The 20,275-nt window shown below is 36.0% G+C and overlaps 2 protein-coding genes across 2 annotated transcripts in view; one reads left to right on the top strand and one right to left on the bottom strand.

The window, feature by feature from the left end:
- Positions 1–1,044: 1,044 nt before the first annotated feature.
- Positions 1,045–4,037, bottom strand: LOC136971705 (nuclear pore complex protein Nup153-like). The gene is made up of 2 exons (XM_067266183.1): positions 4,001–4,037; positions 1,045–3,203 (listed from the first exon to the last, which is right to left on the bottom strand). The coding sequence occupies exons 1-2, from the start codon at positions 4,035–4,037 to the stop codon at positions 1,045–1,047; spliced, it is 2,196 nt and encodes a 731-aa protein (XP_067122284.1).
- Positions 4,038–13,234: 9,197 nt separating this feature from the next.
- S1P (membrane-bound transcription factor site-1 protease) overlaps positions 13,235–20,275 on the top strand; it is a 59,501-nt gene continuing 52,460 nt past the window's right edge. The window contains exons 1-2 of the mRNA XM_067266167.1: positions 13,235–13,271; positions 19,261–19,603. Coding sequence (XP_067122268.1) covers positions 19,405–19,603 — 199 coding nt within the window. The 5' untranslated portion in view covers positions 13,235–13,271; positions 19,261–19,404. The remainder of the gene's footprint in view (positions 13,272–19,260; positions 19,604–20,275) is intronic.

The raw sequence follows: 20,275 nt of genomic DNA, 5'->3' as shown, positions 1-20,275 counted from the left end.
ACTATGAGATATTCGCCTTAAAAGTCACGCAGGCCTAATTTATGCTTAGAAGTTTGTTTCCATTTAGTTTTGTGAAAGACCGTCCCGCGTTTAGGCTTTTCCCGCCATCGCTTCTTTGGAAATTTTTTCTGCCGCCTCCCTTCTACGGAAAAAAATGTACATCCCACCGCCAGCGTTCTCTCGGTTGTCTCTTCGTCCCGGACCCAGGTTAGATCTTCTGACGGCCCTCTTGATCCTGCGGGTAGGCTGGGCGGTTCCGCTGGGACTGGCCGTGAAAGAAAACGGGGTTCCCGGCGAGGCCACGTTTGCGGTAAAGTTAAAACTGGGTGCCGACGTGGACGGCGTGCCAAAGAAGTTCTGCGAAGGGGCAAAGTCGAAGCTCGGTTTGGATTTCTCCCGATCGTTTCCCTTAAGTGCAGTGAACGGCTTCCGCTCGGCCTGGCCGGGTGGAAACTGAATGCGAATGACTGCTTGGCTGCCCGGTCGCCTCTGGGCGGTTTTTGTTCTTGACTAGCACCGAAAGCAAAATTCGGTTTTGCAATATCTGCGGGTTTTTGTTTCCGAAGCGTGCCGAATCGAAAGACGTTGCCACAGGGTTGTTCAGATTTTGGGAAATTGAACCGAACTGCTGGTAGGGCCCGAAAGCCAAATCCCTGTTTTGGCTGACTGTTATCGTGTCCAAAAGTTGTGGTCGACGAATTGTTGCCGAAACTAAATAAACAACCAGTGTTTGAATTTGCCGAAGCATTTGGATCTTCTGCATTTACTTTTGGAGGCGATGCCGCAGTGACCGAAACAACTGGTTGAGTTTTTCCAAAACTGAAAATGGATACTGTAGTAGTGGCAGTGCTCGGAGCCAGAGTACTGACAGGAGCAGCAGATACAACTGGAGCAACTGAACCGACTGCTGGAGTAGTCAGAGACGACTGAGAAACTGTACTCTTCAACGAGGCATAACTGGTTGCTTCACTCTTCGCAGTATTCGACTGATTTCCAAACAGTTGTGGCACCAACTTGGGTGGTTCGAAAGCTGGTAGAGACTCGCTACCAAAGCCAGTGGTCTGTGGACTCTCCGAATTTTATTTTTCCATTTGTTAAATTATTGCATTCGCTATTGACCCGAAGAAATTTACCACCAAACGTAAAGACACTGGATGACGTGGAAAAATTTGAAGCGTTGAATTTAAAACCTTCGACTGGTTTTGAATCGATTGCCTCGCTTCCAAAGGTGAATTCCCGCGACTGCTTACTAGTGCTAAGGCCACTGGAAGGAGTCGTTCTAAATTTAAATCCCGAATTGTTGTTGTCGAATGCCGTATTTTCCAGAGAAAGGGAAGAATTCTGTTTTTCGTTGCTTCCAAATTTAAATCCAGAGAACAGCTGTGTTGAATCCGAAGGTTTAGATGTAACACATCTCAAAGTTTCACAAGCAAAACATCTTAATGCGCTGCTAGGATTCTGAGCAAAACAGACGTCACAGTCCCAAGAGTAGGGTGTCGATTTAAATTTAGTGTCAAATTTAGTTGCTGGTGCCTGCTCTGCAACGGGTGATTTCTGACGGGGGTTTGGCGTTTCACACGCCAAACATTTTGAATCTGTCTCTTCATTAAAGATCATACAGACGGGGCATGACCAACTTCCCGATAATGGTTTAAACTTATCTCCAAATTCTTGCCAAGAACTAGTAGTGGCTTTACTAGAAGGTATAGAAGATGAGTTCTTGTTCTCAGCTTTTTCTTCTTGTTTAGAAGATTTATCAATCGTCTTCGAAGTGATATTAGATTTTAATTTTTTATCTGAAAATCCAGTCTTTTCTTGTGTAGAAGCTGAGACATTAGTTTTTGGGGTCTCACGGGAGATACATTTCGTGTCATCTTTCGAATTCCTTACAAAGTAGGCAGGACATTCCCAACTTCCGGGAGCAGGTTTGAACTTGTCACCAAAACCAAGAGGTTTAATTTGTTTCTGTTCCACAGAAGAATCTGGTTCTTTCGAAGCGGATGAAACCTGTTCCTCGGTACAAGCAACTTTTTCATTAGACGAATCATCCTGTTTTGATTTTTCATTTCGAGAGGAGTTACTCAAAGAATCATTTTCTTTAATGACTGGTGAACTGAAAGCGAAGCACATTTTTTTCAAATTAGAAACCTGAGGTGGAGAAGGAGCATTATGTTGAATGGACGATGAAACTTTAAACTGAGTCTCATTATTTTCTTTGGACTGATTGCATTCTCCCGATGCTTTAGACGCGGTGTTGAAATTAAAAGTGGGTAAGTGATCAATAGGTGAAGGTATATTCGGAAGATCTGGAACTTCTACAACCTCATTCGTATTTGCTTTCTTCGAACAACGAAAGGCTGTATTTGTCCTCGCTCTAATCTTTCCTGTGGTCTCGATTGGCACGTTTGCCGATGAAGTTATACTTATATCAGATGATATAGTGACAGGATTAAAGATTATCTTATTTGATACCTGATCTGACGATATTCTAGAATCGAAATTTTTGCAGATCATAGGCGATGAAGGAATGATTATACCACAGGTCGGAGGCTTACGTAATGGTAGCTGAGATTTTGGTTTGTTAATTGCAAGATTGTTGCACGAAGAATTCATTTTTCGCCTCAAATATGATTCAACAATGGTTTCCGTTGGAATCTTTTTTGCATCCACTAAAGGAGTGGACATCTTTTCTAAACATAATAAAATTCGTTTAGCCATTGTATCCGTGTGGTCAAAATCTTTTTTTGACGAAGCATCATTCACTTTCAATTTAGTATTTGAGGCATTTGTGTCAGGACACGATATCGAAGATAATATAGGCGATCTGTTCCTAGCAGATGCTCCGCCAAATGTTCTTTTGCCCTCATAAAATGGGGAATGACAACAGTTTCCTCCCGAATGAGATACTTCACCCAATGATGGAGCTCCAAAACTTGATAAGTTAAATGATGGTTCTCTACCAGTAAATGTTGGCTGTGGTCTGGCTCTCTTATTTGGGCACACAATTTTTTTCTTATACCACGAATGCAATTCACTCTGATTAAAATTTGAATCTGTTGCACGAGTAAGAGACTCGGCCTCGACAGATATGCGCCTGTTCACTCCTTTGTTTTTAAATTCTTTCTTTATCTGTTCTAAAGCTTCTTCATTAATCCGCAACCCATATTCACGAGACCGATCTTTTCTTTCCCGATGCGAAGAAACTAACAAAGAGAATATTATATTGTTTTGTAACAATATAATATTAAAATATTAACAAATAAACCGTTTCGAGAGTGAATTCCTTACCGATACGCAATTATAATTCACAGTTTCAGGCTTCGCCAAAAAACCAACAATAATTATATAATTTTATTATTATTATTATTATTATTACATAATAAAATATATATTATAAAATATTTTGTGTGTTCAATTTTAAGCATACTTTCTAATAATTTCATCGGTTATAAGCACGTATTTTCAAATATTAAATTAAAAAATAATGAAATTTAAAAATTTTCTTATCGAGATATATTTTAAATTATTTTTTTATAAATTAATCTAGACTATTGGGTTTTATTCTCATTTAAAGAATAATGAGAATAAAACCCAATAGTCTTTGTCTTTGATAAAATGCGGTACAGACAAAATAACAACGGTTAAACTAACTGTGAAGTTAAATCAATTAATTTTTAAGAAAAAATTTTTTCAAATAAGTGTATTGTTGACGCGCGGAATTGTTAATTTAAAAGCAATTCTGCGCGTTTATTGCTGGTGTTTCACAAGTCTAAGCCATTTATTTACAAAACGGCTTCTCAAATTTTAAAAGTTTTATTTGAATTCCATCTGAAACGTCTTCCTCACCTATCAATCCCCACTTACTTTTAATCCCTAGCTAGAGAACGCCAATTGGTCTTTTCCAAGTCTCTCTACAGATGGAAAATCTATGCTGCACAGGATGCTTGAGATTATAGTTGTCAGATTTCTACAACTAAATTAAAGAACACTTAAAACTCACTGAATGCTACTATTCTCCAACTTTTACTCCACTCCATCCTACCAACGAAGTAAAATAAATTTTTTAGTTAACAATTAATAATTCAAACATCATACCAGTATACCAGTATAATATTCGAGTTATATAAAGTAATTAAGTTTCCGATACAATGTTTGATATACTAATTAAGTTTGAAAAATAACGTCCAAATAATTAATTTTCTATTATACTGACCAATATTATCTAATTTTGCCTGATATATATTCTTTAAGAGAAGAGATTTGCTTCAATGCTACATACAATATTGGTTAAATTTCGCGATAATTTTTGGTATACAACCCAACAAGCCTTGTAACTGTCGAGCGAGACAACCTTCGACGTATTTTTATAAAACTAATAAAAAAATACTACATTCGAAGTGTCGAATTATTCTCATGGGGAAATTTTGCGTATGTTCTGTTTGCAGCTTGTCCCAACGCATATTTATATATTCCCATGTAAAGAAGCTTCATATTCTGTATTTACTGTTGGAGTAACAACAATGAAAGTTGCAATCATAACTCTATCACTAATTGCCTCATTGATCCTCACGTGTTTTAAATATAACAAATGTAACTTAGATATGAAATTGAAGAATCCAGTGTTTCAGAATGAAAAGGTATTCCACACAATTAACAATCTTGTATTATTGGTTTCTCTAATAGTAATTGTATTGATATTTTGGGTAACAATAATGTGATTAGGCAATTGAATATCTCTTCAGATATTCAATTCGTTTCTTGGATATTGAATAGTTGCATTGTTCTCTTCATGTGAAATTTTGCAAGTGAATATTATCCAAAAACTGCACAGCAATTTCTTATAACTAAAAATATATGTGAAGGAGTAGGATAATCTCGAGAATGGGGTTAGATAGATGAAAGTCGGAACGATACTTGAAAAGTGTAGGAGAAGTAGGCTCCGATTAACTGTACACAAACGTCCGGTCTCGAGCAGAAGTTTACAAAATTACGTGACTTCCGGTCTAGACCGGAAGTCACGTAATTTTAACTGAAATATTTTTCTTCGAAAAGAGTTAGATTGATCACTGGCACGACTATATACAGTACTACTTATTTGAGGTGAAGAACATATATTTGAAATTAAATAAGTTAAAAATATGATTACAAATTTTAGCCCAGCATTGTGACGACATCGCAATAAATAATTGCTTGTTTTAAGACTTTTGCCGAGTATAATTGCTAAAGTATAAATTTAAATCTGCATTGGTCCAACATCGGCAGCAATGGCCTATCATGGACCTAGATGGTAATCTATCATAGATCCATCATTGATTGATAACTAGAATGTAAAGTTCATCATGCAATTGAATCTAACACTAACCAAACTTTTCCTAATAATAATACACTCGGCTCTCAATGTCAATTTAAATGCAACAATTTCACTAGACAGGGGTTCTGTGATTTCAATAAAAATAATGCGATTTAATTTCGATAAATAATCACTATACATTGTCTGCAGAATCGGCATTTAATTATTGTTCAATGGCATCATTAACATTAAAATGTCTATTCATATTGCTGATATAAACTACATAGCAATAACGAAATTTCAATACACGAAATATTGTGTCTGAAAGTACTTGCGTGTTATATTCTAAAATACTTTTTAAACAAACATAATATATTATTTCAATCCTCTAACGTATCACAAACAGTATATATCAGTATACAGTTACATTATCATATAACGAATGCTTAACATTCTGCTATTCAAATTAAGATATACAGTAGAGAGTCGAAAATCGGCACCCTGGTAATCGGAATCGCCGGTAATCGGCACGATTTTCAGTCGGACTGTGTCGTGCTGAATCGAACGTTTTTGATACTAAATTTACTTCTAAAGTATAATTTTCATGTTTTTATATTCTTCAATATATTTATTTTGTTTGTACAAAATAAAGAAATAATTTTTAACGATACGATAGCCCCGATTATTATTATAAAAATTTTCGTTAGGCTTAAAATCGACGAAAATTCAACACGAAGCGACACGCAGCGGAGAAAAATTCAACAGGAAGCGACACGCAACGGAGAAAAATTCAACAGGAAGCGACACGCAACGAAGAAAAATTTGAACATCGGACAGGTTAATATATTTTTTCGTACATAGACCGTAATCGGAACATATCCCTAATCTGAACGACCCCAGTCCCCAATTGATGCCGATTTTCGACTCTCTACTGTAATTATTTTTAATCGCTACAAGTTCTGCAAATTTCTGTAGATATACACAGTGTTGTAGAAATAAAATTTTAATATTATTTTTACTGCAATGCGATTCGGTATTTTTAAATTAAGGCGCCAGTTTCCCTTAAACGGACATCCCGGAAGGCATTATTCCCCGCGATACGACGCATACAATTACTATAACGTGACAATTACGTCACATTTTACCAGGGGACGATATAGGCTAGAAGCTCGTGTCCAACAAACTTCTACAAGACAAGACATTATCCCGCGTGTCTAGCCAAACAATTTCATTGCTTTCCTTCAGATTACTTTTTTATATTAATTTTTTTATTGCTTTTAGTATTTAACGCTATATTAATTCTCTATAAAATGTGTTTTAGTATGTATTTTGGACTGTCTACAACGAATTAATTGGATTTACATTGATTCATATGGAAATAATTGCCTCGGATTTCGCCGATTGTTTTCGGACAGATTATCGACGAAAACCGAGGTATCGCTGTATTTTTTTTTTTTTACTGCAATGTGATTGGGTATTTTTTAATTTAAACTCGAACGGATCACCGGTGTTCTCCCCGCACTTAATATTCCGTTTTTTTTTTTTTTTTTTCGTTAGTTAATTTACATATAAGCACAGCTGGTCACTCGAAGCTGTGTTGTGTTTTTTGTTTTATTTTAAAAAAATGTTCTAGAAAAACACACATCGGTGTGTAAATAGTCTGCTCCATATTTAAATCCATCACGTTTTCGCCGAACCGCGTAAGAGCGCTCTGACATTCCAAGTTTTCGTCATATCCGGTGCTTTGTGATCGTGTCCGGTTTGAGTCTACACTGCTATATAAAGGAATTTATATTATATAAGATTTTAGTACTTAGATGTAACGAATACAGTAAGGTTTGAAAGAAATATGTGGACGATAATCATTTTTGCATAATTTGGCCTGGTAAAATGAAAAAATAGACATATTTATGCCGAATGAAAAATTTAATTCGGTTTTTTATTGTCGTTAAGCAATTGTCATCGTTGTTACGAAATACATTGTCGTTTGCATTGTCGAAGGCTAAATGACGAATTTCACAATAAAAATGGGGAATTTAGGGAGGTTGGAAAGGGATTACATAGTTGTGGAGCATGAAAAATTGATTGGAAAATGCAGGAAGTGTGTGATTGTGTGTGTGTGTGTGTGTTTGTGTAAGAATAAATGAATGGAAGCGCGTGCGACGGACTGGAACACGGTCCGGTGCATCGTTCGTATTTATATTATTTCTATTTTTGGTTTTTTGGTGGTCCTTCCAACGGGACAGTGGGCCTCAGGGCCGCCGATAAAGCGAAAATCCCAATGCGGGCGGCTTAAGAACGGGATAAGCCCAGAAAGCGGCCCAGCTACAAAAGGGGCGAAACCGGAATCCGTATGTAATCGACCAACTGCGAATGACTCGCAGAGCGCCGGACCAGCCGAACAAGCAGGCAGTTGTCCCGGGGAACCCCCGGCCGAGCAAAGGAGCTCGGATGCCTGTTTATTTATTTATTCTTTTTTTTTTTAAAAAAAAAACGGAGCGTCGGTAAATCGAACCCAGAAGCCTGCAAGCTCAATACGCCACAAACGGCGGAGCGCAGCGCATCTGAGGCGACCACTACAGCTCCCAGGAGCATCGTTGGAATCGAACAATGCCTGCAAGCTCAATACGGAGCGCAGCGCATAAGCGACTACCCCCAGCTCCCAGGAGCGTCAGATGAATCGAACCCACGCTTACAAGCTCAACGACACAAACGGTGGAGCGTAGGGTATGAGGCGACCACCACAGCTTCTTTGTTTTTTCTTAAAGTTTGATGGGATCGGTAAAGATCCCGCTAAGCACCAAGATGAGAGCCCCCACCTAAAGGGGAGTCATAGTGATGCCCGCAGTTCCAAAAGTGAGCCATAATAGCTGTTCGCCGACCCTTTGACGGCGACCGAGGGATTGCCCCTGTTATGCCCCCACAACAGATAGGCGGGGACCAGGAAGCAGTCTCGATCTTAGCCAAAAAGGCCAACACAGCTCCCTGTTGCATTACAGATTGTAAGCAACTGGCATTCAAATTTCTATTAATATTTAAAAATTAGTTTTCAACCGTCAATTTTTTATTTAAACAAAATTTTCTATATCCGTGAACACCGATGTCGCTTGCGTCGCTTTCTTCTTTGCTCTTGTTCCTCTTATCATATTTACATGCTGACGAAATGTCTGGTGTCACCGGGCTGCATTTGAAAAAATCGTACTGTACACCTATGAATTTCCACCGTCGCCTCCGTCTGTCCGGCTGTCTTCCATTAATATCCGGAACGGACTTAGACAGAAAAAAGTCGAGACCAGACTTGAAAACTCTAGGGCCAGGAGACCCCATTAAATATATACGAACTTCCGATGCAAATCGGAAGTCACGTTATTTCAATTCAAAAAGTTTTCCCTGAAAGGTGTTAGATAGATGTTAAAGGAAAAGTATGATGTACAGGGTCAAGCCACTGGTAATTTCAGGCGGAGAGCGCATATTTTAAATTAATTTAAAATTGCAGTTTACAGTTTTCGCCGATCCTTCTGCAGTCTATAAACAATAAACTTGTTTGTAGCATACAGTTAATAATTTTTTTTTAGACAAAGATGCAAAATATGAAAATAACTTACAAAGGTGCAGTACAATCTGCGACAGAGTTTACACCGATATTTTGGCCGCGATCGCGTAACGTTGTTCTTTTATTTTTATATATGACGTCATCTACAGTATTAAGGATATGTTTAGTTTTATTCAGAATTAATAACATTTTAATAGATAAGTTTCAAAGCATTTTATAAATTGACTCTTGTGACCAGGGGCGGATCTATTTTTTTCCGGGCCTAGGGCTTATTGACGTTCAATGGGTCCCATTTTTTGTTAGATTAAAAAGCGATTCAGTTAGCGGTTGAGATTTTCTTTCATCAAAAATGGCCTCGAAAGACGATAGCATATATCAGACATGGGCAAATGTGGCTCTTTTTGAGTTACATTGCGGCTCTTGCTGAAAGTGTTAATTACTGTTTTTTATTATTTTTTTACAATTTTATTTTTATAATTTTGTGAAAATATGTTTATTAAAAAATCCAATATTTGTTTTATTTTATATTTATATTATATAATGAAATCGCGCGCCTTACTATACTATCCGCCACGACAGTACAGAACTGCGGCTCCCATGCATTTTGCAAAACCTACATTTCGGCTCCAACTGAACTCTTGCTTGCCCTCCCCTGGCATATATAATGCATCTCTTGTTATAAAAATGTCTAAATGCAGTTGCAACTAAAAGTTTATTCTGTTGAACCAAGAGGCTGATTCGGAGCGCGTTTGGAAATTGTAACCGGAGTTACCGGTAACACCGGTTACAATTTCCAAACGCGCCCCCAATCTCTAATTTCATCAGTATAATAAGTTCTATTAATAGACTATAATCAGAGCAAACTAGTATTAATTTTAAAAAAATAAATAAATGAATTTTATTCAATGAAATAATGATTATCCGAAATATTCAGCTATTTTGATGTAACAGTTTAATTTTGTTTCTTGATAAAATTTTGATTTCGTGTGCCTAAACTGTATCTAAATTCTTTCTGTTTCGTTTTGATTTAAACGCCGAAAAGGGCAGATACAACCATTGCTAAAGTTAAAAACGGGAGGAAAGGATCGCCGTTGTAAGACGATTCTTCTGTTTCAGTGAATTCTCTTGCCCGTTCCTCTCCTTCGATCTTTCTTTTCTTGCTTTCTGGCTCGCAATTTTCTGCGTCGTCAGCACGTCTCTTTCTGTTAATCGTTTTAACATCTGTCTCAATCTCTTTTGTTATTACCACGTCTTCGTTTTCTTGGTAATCTGAACACCCGGGTCTTTCTGGTGTAACCAACGTTTTCGATTCGGGAATATTTTTCATTCTCGCTCCTGCACGAGTTTCTTCGTCCGGATTAAAGGGGTAATTTTGACACATGCAATGGCATAATGAAACATTTTCAGATCTTGGGAAGGAACTTAGAAGAGACTTTTCTCTTTTGTATCTTTCCCATTCTGTTTTTGATCTTTCGATGTAAGGCATCTTAGCTTGGAATTCCAGTTGTTTCCATCTTTTCCCTAATATCTTTGCCGCTTCTGTCACTCGCCTGATTCCCGCTGCTCTAAGTCCCGGAAGATTGTCGACGTAATAAAAAAGGAAGGAGGACATCGGTCGCTTGGGATGGCTCCTTCCTCCTCTTTCTCTCTGCATTCTCGTTGACATCCTTATTGCCACACAGGAGCGAGTTCCGAGTTCAACGTCTTCGTTTACCATATTTGCGTTTTAATTTTTATTGAAATTTCTATTATTGTAAACAAAGAAATCGCTAACAATTACGCAATTGTTGTTACGTTTTAACTAAAATACGTCGTTTTTGCTTAGTTATGTGACGTTAATTCAGAAAAGTATTGTAAAATACTTTTGTTTTGTTTAATTTGTATGCACGTGGGCGATCGTGCTGTTGCATACAATTTCCCATAGAAAGGCGTCGAGAAGGGATGCCCTTCTATGGGAAATTGTCCCAACAAGTTTGAATTATTTATATTAAACTGTTACATTTACTGGTTTCAAAAATAGTTACTAACAAAAATTAAGACGTAATTAATTAATACCAAGAAATGGAACGTTTCTGCTTCAATCTGATATTCCTGGCAACACTAAAACACGACCCCAAGAAAAGCGTCCTCTCGTGGGATAATGATAGTTTATTTTAAAGTTTTTATAACGATAATTGTATTAAATAATAATTTAAAAAACGAATCGATATGTTTAAATGTCAAAAAATTTAATATTTAATTTTAATAACTTTTATCCTAATAACAATCCTAATAACTTTCCAAGTTCGTAAGAAATGGGGTTTAGGGGTTTAAACATATCTCTTAAATTATTTATTTATATCGATCTATTTTTTTCACATTTTATATATATATTTATATATTAAATCAGATACGAGTAAAAAATTTTCATATAGAGCAGAACAGCGAATTTCAACCTTCTTATCTCCGCGACCCCCAAATAGTAAATATAAATAAAATTAATATTTCGCGACCCCCACTCAGAGGAATAATAACAGTAAGCCTTACTATTACTAATTGAATTTTGACTGTAATTATAAATGTAAATTTTTAAAAATATTATATAATCACATTGCACTAATTTTATACATTAAGAAAATACCGACAGTATAAAAAACGTAATACAACTATTATTTTATGTCGTTGCGTTTATGGCGACGGGTATGAACATGCATGTATGACGTGTACATACATGAGCAATTTACAAGTTCCAACTCGGTGTACGGGTCGGCCGGATGGCCGAGCGGTCAAGGTGGCAGCCTACCGCTCTGGGGGACCCGGGATGGAATAATCCCCAGGAATTTTTCGGAAGGTGGTCCGTTCGGATAAGTTGGGCTCCGTCCCTCACCACCCGGTAGCCCCATTGTGGGCCTGGCCGAACCCACATTGGGCCTACTAAAAGAGGCCCTCTTAGTGCCCACAGGGCGGAAAGAGTTTAAAAAAAAATACGGTGTACGTGCTCTTTGTAATTTGATCTCCTTCTATAATACGATTTTCCTGTGAAAGATAATTTAATTTCAAAAATAACAAATAGAGTGGTTCGATGAGTTAATTATCTGTTCGCTAATATAAATCACTCGAAATAGGTTTAAAAAGAGTAGTTTCTTACTCGTACTTTTAATCTGAGAATAATCTTCATTTTTAGAATTTTACAAATAATATTAGTGACAGTAGAAACTCATCTGCTCATTAAGAAATCAACTGATCCTCCCCTGGCTGCAACTGTCACGTGATTTTGACGTCACTACTACTTTTTCTCTTTAAAAGAAGTGTGTGATTTCATTATACAGAGTCGACATAAAAATATCCCGGCGAAGTTAGTAGGATTTTTTCTAAATCATAACGTGATGATTAACAATCTTAATGATACATTGATCCTAGCTAAAAAATGATTGTGAACATGTTTTCTAATCACATAATGATCATCACAGTTATGCCAATTTCATAGATACGTATAATTGAAATAACTACAAATACACGTAAGTCATTTTTTTTTACGTCGGATTGTACGATATATGTGAGTAATACACGTGTCTACGGTTGCAGCCATCCGTGCAAGCTTCGCCTGTGCGCCACTAGAGGCGCGTTTATGTTATTATTCGAAAAGCGTTTCATTTCTTCAACAGTTATCGACGACATTTTATAAAATATTTAACAATTTATCTTTATTTTCATGGTGTATTATTAACGCTTTCTATCGTTTAATTCGCGTTTGAATATTTTTATAATACGCATTACCGTTCTCGTTCGAAAATGTGTTTTTTTTTTTTTTAACTCTTTCCGCCCTGTGGGCACTAAGAGGGCCTCATTTAGAAAGCCCATTATGGGTTCGGCCAGGCCCACAATGGGGCGACCGGGTGGTGAGGGACGGGGCCCGACATATCCGAACGGACCACCCCCCGAAAAAATCCTGGGGATTATTCGACCCGTTCGGATTCGATCCCGGGTCCCCCAGAGCGGTAGGCTGCCACCTTGACCGCTCGGCCATCCGGCCGCTCGAAAATGTGTTAGGAATACTGTTTTGTAAGAATGCGAAGGTAACAAACAACGACGGTAACCATTTAAACAAGCAAACAACGTAAAAAGCAATTTTTATCAACCCAAAAACAACGATAATATAAGGGATGACGACAAGGTCACACAAATTATTTTTTAATAAACGATCCGGATGAAAACAAGTCTGGCAAACATGGCCGTTCAATTAGAATTTATATAATTTATAAAATAATATTATAATTTATATATTATTAATATATCCGATTTAATTTAAATTTAAAAATATCCAAGCGTCGTTTTAAATTATTAAAATTCAGAGTTTTATAAATTAATACCAGCCGCGCCCCCTAGTGATCAACAATCGACCTATCATAGATGTTTTGTAAATTTTGGAGTCGTGTATGGTGGGAAGGAGTAAGTCTCTCGTTTTTATTTTATTTATCCGTTAAAAGTATAGAAAACTTGTCTTCTTCTACAATATCTGCGATATCGGAATATAAATCTATCATAAACACGTTACGTGAGATTGTGACGTGTGTTCTGTTATTGATTATGTATAAATTATTAATGTCTGTACACAGCAATGTGATAATGGAGTTGTGTAATTTCTGCTTAACATTTATTTAAATTTACAAGACAATGCTAGTTTGTTGATCAGTTGAGTGTTGTCGGGCACTGGTGCGTGTAAGGCTGTTTGTCTGGCCACGGTTATAGTTATTATACATATATGTCTAGGCCTGCCTGCCTGCCTACGGTTTAAGTTATAGGCAAGCAGGCTTAGATAGATGAAATGGTATAAGCCCGCCGGTGGCCGAGCGAATAACTGCACGTGCCGGTCGTCGGTTGCGGATTCGCACCCAACCGACGGGATTTACGGGATTCTTCGTACGTCTAACACCTAAATGGGACGAGTTTGCCTGTAAAAGACTTTCCGGGAGGCGTTTCTCCCTCGTTAGGTAGAAGTGCGTCTAGGTAGCCCCGACGGCGATACTTTCGAGATCGTGGCATTTAATTATTTGTCCTGTGTGACTATGCCGGCTTCGAGTAACCCACTTGACTGTTTGTGGAGTACTCGATGTTATACAGTTTTAGGGGGGATGTGCGGCTCGCTTCGCCCGGGTGCTGAGGTGCGAGCGATAGCCGGCACCGAGGTGCACATCTATATGCGAAGCACATAGAATAGGCAGTAGACTGATACGTGTTAAAAATTGAGCTTCGGAGACAAATATCGTGCGAAGGGTCGACAATTCTGGGGGTGATGCGAAATTCCTAATTTGGAGGAAGTGGTCGGAAGCGCTGCCATAGGGACTACCTAGATGCACTTTTCCCCATTTTTATAAAGCAATGCAACACGTGGCTGGTCTTTTTCCTGTCGCAGACCGGTAAAATTGTGAATAATTTTACGTAAACTGGTAATTACATGTGGCTATGAATTATGCTTATCTAGAGTTACTGTATGTAACAAAGTACGTACAACAACTCTAGATTACTATTTAAATGTTGCTTGTAATCGATTGCTCCGGCTTTGGTACGATCAAATATTTTTCTGCGGAGTGATGAAATTTTTTTGCACGTTAGCACCGGTCTGTGGTCTGGCGGTTGAAAAATACTGTTTTATAGCATCAATTCTACATTTGGTTTAAGTCCTGGGTACAGAGCGTCTGAAATTTAGTCTTTTCTGTAAAAAAGATGATTCAAAAGTGATGTAAATTAAAGTTTCTTTTAACGAGTGAAAAATTTCATTTGCTTTATTGGTTTTATTTTACTTTAAACTTTTGTAGATAGCTGTGATGCTTTATTTGTAAATATCCTATCCTCCTCTTACCTCTTTCAGGTCCTGTAGGTGGACCCATCACAAAATCAACCAATAAAAACAAAGGATGCCTTAACTTGCATTATCCACAATAAATTATGGGGGATAGATCTGGATTAGATTTGAACTTTGATCTGTGTGATTAGAAATTAATTAAAAGTAATCTCAGAGAAATAATGTGATTTATTCTGGTTGACATTTGGCATGTCTCTCTGACTATAGACTGACACTTTATTGTGTAGCCGTTTGATTGACTGTGTTGCAAATCGTCACTTTGTAAGAAAGACTGGTTAAAATTACATACAAAAAAAAGATATTAAACAATACTAAGCAGTTACCTTATATCCTAGAATGTGCTGTATGATGCTTTCATAGATGTTGTTTGTATACTCACTAGGAATGTTTTCTAACTATTGATAGTTATAAATGAATTGTAATAAAATACAACTTCAAACTGATAATAAATATCGTCATTTTTCTAATTAATATTAGTTTTTTGGGCGTAAACAAGAATTGAAAATGAGAAAGTTCTTTTCGTCAGTGAAAACAAACGTTATGCCGTTGTTGCGTAAATCTACGGACGTATAAGCATTTTTGTATATAATTAAGGAAATTCTTTTCTACACAAATAATTAAAACGAGCATATTTAATCGTATTTAACGTAGTTAATTGGAAGCAGGAGGCCCCGATTAACTACGTGCAAACTTCTGGAAGTCACGTTATTTTGATTTAAAACTTTCCCCAAAAACAGTTAATAGATGACCGGCACGTCATCTATTAACTGCTAACGGAAAAGTATGATGTTCAGGGCAAGACACTACAGTACTAATCTGAGGTGGAGAGCATATATTTTAAATGAAACGAATTAAAAATATGATTAAAAATTGCAGCTCGGCATTTTGACGACGTCGCAATAAATAATTGCTTGTACATGTACAGTATGCATTCCCGACGACAATACATTTTTTACGGTTGCGATTTTAGCAAAAAGTTGTGAAAAATTTAAATTTATTATTTTATTTGGGAGTTCATTTTAAATTTTTTATTTAACTTACAGAATGTTGCATATTTATAGGACCAATAAATTACACCGTTACCAATAAGGAAATGATTAAAATATAGACTATGCAAATTCAATTTCTGCAGCTAAACCCGAAACAGGTTTCTTAAATAAGCTGAAAATGTTTTTTATTTTTAATAAAATATTTGCTAGAAAAGTATTTGTTTGGTGATTTAGCTTAGTTTCAGCCTGGAAATTTGGTTATTAATAAAATATATACTGTTATTTGCCACTATACTCATAGTTCCCACAAGTATAGCAGCAAATAACTACTCATGAGAACTGAGTATATACATTGAACAGGCAAACTGGAACTAGGGTAATGACAAATGTTTTGAAAATGGATAATGAGAAAGGATTATGGAAGGAAACTGTCGTGCAGAGGAAAAGATGCATGGAGAAAACTAGACAAAAGCATCAGATGAAATTAGGAACAGTACAGAGGAATAAAACTGAAAAGTAAAAAATCAATTTTCTTCAGCTCTCACAGTATTCTTGGTATTGCACAACCAAATATAAAAGTGCGGTGCATCATTTCCATACACGAGTGCCCCAAACTTTTATTCTTGGTTGCACGATACCAAGAATACTGTGTGTTACTTCGTAAACTCTTTTATGAATAAAACAGTAAGACTAGCTTGGCAGTTAAGAAATTTTAGTGCGTAAAGGCTTGAAATTTATTAGAAAGCGCGCTTAAAACGGACATTAAGGAGAAAGCAGCACCAAATTTTGCCCTAGTGGTTGAATTTCGAAGTAAAGTTTTCTCCGGAAATCAAAACTGTATGCTCAGGACGCTACCATATTTGGTTTTGTCCAATAGTTCTTTCTACACAGAGCTTTGAACATTTACTTTTCAATTATGATCACCTTGTATATTAAATGTTTTTAAAAATTAAATTGCTAGTAAACAGTTGATTATAAAACACCATTGGATCTAATTGAATCTATCAGTTCAAATAAAGACCAAGTCCACATTTTGTCAATATTCACTTTATGAGTGAAATTGAGTTGTAAGGCAAGTTGTGTTGCATAGTGCATAAGATAGGCTGAAATTCTCTTCAGTACTCTTTAGGAACATGTTGAAATTCGGAGACAAATCGACGAGGTTTGATCTCCAAGGCTTTGATCCTTATTGATTGGCATGTGTGTACATATGTGGCCATTCATTCACCATCTGGCAATAACGGAATCATATAAACAAATCCCAGAAACATTAGTTATTTGGTAGTTTAATAAAATCTTTTGAAAAACGTCTAATTACCACCATTTTATAACAGAGACCTAAATTTTGATTGTAATAGTAATTGTAATTGAAGTGATACATGCATATATAAATATCTTAAAGCCAAAGATTATTGGATTAAATCAGGCTACATTTCCACTACTAGTAATTATTAAATATTGAATAATTTGGCATTAGAGATAGGTGTTAGGTACCTTCTCTTATTAAATTTAATAATTATAATTAAGTTAATATTTATTAAATAAAGTTAGAAATAAGAGATGACACTAGACGTCTATCTCGAGCACCAAATTACTTGGTATTTAGTAATTATTAGTAGCGGAAATGTATCCCGATTTAATCCAGTAATCATTTAGCTTTGAAGTGACATAACGATTTCAAAAATTTTGACAACCATCTTTGTGTTTTTTAAGAAAAGTTCTACAGTACGAGGAGAAGCATGCAGGTATCTAAGAATAAAATGTTATAACGAGCACCAAAAACATGAGACTTGAGCCAGCAAGTTCATAGCTAGATCAATGGAAACAAGCTCTCGTGTAATGTGGAACAATGTGTTACCAAACTTAGCTGTTCCTTGTTGTACGATGCTCAGGTACCCATTAAAGCTGCCAAAGTTTATGATATGAGAAAACCCTTTATAGCCACTTCCCTCTTACGGCTAAGTATGATACTGTAAACACAAGCCATCTTCGAATGCACGTGTGCATGCCAATGTACGAAGCTATTCTCTTTGATGTGTGCTTTCAGATCGAAAGTTATTTAATAATGTAAATGTTATACAAATGTTAGTTTAATTAATGTAAAATTAATAGTTATTAATTTAACACAGAAATGATTCCATCTTGAGCACCGGGGTGAAATCTACACTCTCTGGAGCCTGTAACCGGCGCATAACGCGTATATATTGTATATCGCAGGTGACAAATGTTTTTGAACAACGTTTGTTACCCGCAATATACAGTATGTACACGTTATGCGCCGGTTACAGGTTCCAGAGAGTGTAGTTATTAATTTTTTTATTAAATTCTTCTCCAGTTTATTAATATAAAATTTAGGAAAATTAAGGGATGAGTTTATTAAATTAACATCTTTGTAACATTGACATTGATTTATTAACGAATAATGATTAAAAGTAACTGATTTTTTTTTCGCCTCAAGGAAATAATTTAGCTTTATGGTTGCAGATTAACAATAGGATAAATTAGTTTTCTTTATTTTGAATATTTTTACATGAGCAGTCTTGTCTTGTATATGCTATGTCCTGTCCCTCACCATCTGACTGTCTCGTTGCGGGCTTGGCCAATTCCTTGATGAGTCTTTAAAAAAGGCTGTCTTAGTACCACAGGGTGGAAAAAGTAAAATATGTATAAAGTAAACATGTGTATGTATGACTATTGTGTCTGGAAGAAAGTATACTTTAAAGTTTAATATTTGTAAAAGGAAATCAAGTCGACTACAGAAAAGTTATTGAGTTGGCTCCTGATTTGACACTAATGTAAATCAGATCATTTGAAGAGTGTCATTTTTTCCTATTACTAGAATAGTAGTGTAACTAATAATTGTGCCTATTTGGTATGTATATATTGTGGTTTTAAATCCTACTCCAGATTGGTGGTTTTTCCAGAATTTAGGCTAAATTCTGATGGCGACAAATATTAAAACGCTTAAATGGAGTTAAGAACATTTAAAATATATACTGGAAAATGTGAGCACTTTCAAATTGGAGAAGTACTTTGCGTTCTGCTATTTGATGTCCGACTGGCCAACCGTCTACATTGACTGGCAAAGAAACGTGGCGGAAAAGTCGCTTGAAGAAGAAACTTCATTTTAGTCCAAGAAATTATAAGGAGTCAAGAAGTCCGTGAGATAAGAATAGATTTAGAGTATGATGGAGTCAAGTTGTTAAAGTATTTATCATTCTACATATGGAGAAATTTTTGGATCATTATTAAAAATTAAATTAGCTGTAACATAACTGAAAAATAAGCCAGTTACTTACATTTATGATGATTGTTTTGGGCTTTGCAGTACTGTAAATGTAGATAAATCAAGTTCAACCATCCTATCACTCATCACAACTGGGTAATCATTATAAACAACACACTACGCAGAACATTTTCTAACACCATCTGTTGATATCAGATTTTAACTGATGTTAGAAAAGGTTGTATGTGGTGTGTTGTAGATAAAATCAAATTTTCATTTGACATAATTAATTTTAAACATTTTAACTGAAATAGTAAAGTAGTATATAATATTAATTAACGTTCATTTTTGTTTTTTCAGAAATTAAATGAAAAAATGATATCGAGATTAGACCGCTGTCGGAGTGAAAAGCCAAACGAGACATTTAAACCTCTTAGATAACAATAATAAGATGTATTGCATTAGGTAGCCGTTCTCGTCGACGAAAAGTTCGAAATAACTGACATGTGGTTGAAAGTGAGGTTACGGCAAAAAAAGACTTTGTTAATTAACCTTTTGAAATGGAAAAAATTATTAATCCTCATATGCTTCCTACTTAAAATTCATTTAAGTGAACCCATTTTATTTTCATTTTGTAACGAAACCGAGTCGACGTCCTCGACCATTCTACGTGTAGACTTTTCAACTCAGGTCGTAAAAAATGGTAAGTAGTAATTGTTTAATGTTAATATGATTCTTACGGTTAAGTTTTTATTAATCAAAATTTATGATAACATAATAAAAATTAACAGTCAGTTCCTTAAGAAATGACGTTACACAAACAGTTTTAATACAGTCGATCACAATACTGTTCTGTTCTGCAAACTTTACTACAGTAGAGCATCGATTATGCGACCCCTGATTAACCGATCGCGTTCTAGTCGGCAAATTCAAATGTCCGCTAGTGATGTGGCGCTACAATATTTGGTTACGTCTTGGCTAATTTAATATTATTTAATATTATTTTTGTTAAATTTTTGCATGTTTTAGCTGGCTGCACTGGCTCGACCATGAAAGGGAGGCTAGTATTTAAACCAGGTCTAATACACTATACCAATAATGTATTTTTTCATACTTTTCGGTTATCCGACTTTTCAGTTATCCGACCAACCCCAGTCCCCAATTAAGTCGGATAATCGATGCCCTACCGTATTTCTATACCACCAGTACGACCAGCAGTTATATTTTATATTGCAAATATATAAGTAGTACATACATACCTGGCAAAATATCTACATTATTATTATTAAAGTAGCCTGTAAGGGAAAGTAGTAGTGTTGTTATTGCTTTGTTTGTGTTAAAACTGTCATCAAGTGGTAAACAGATTGTCACTTTT

Source organism: Centruroides vittatus, unplaced genomic scaffold (genome assembly GCF_030686945.1).
Source record: "Centruroides vittatus isolate TY-2023 unplaced genomic scaffold, ASM3068694v2 contig_2682, whole genome shotgun sequence".
Classification (NCBI taxonomy): Eukaryota; Metazoa; Arthropoda; class Arachnida; order Scorpiones; family Buthidae; genus Centruroides; species Centruroides vittatus.
The sequence above is the reverse complement of the archived record's forward strand: the minus strand, read 5'-3'. Positions and strand labels throughout refer to the sequence as shown.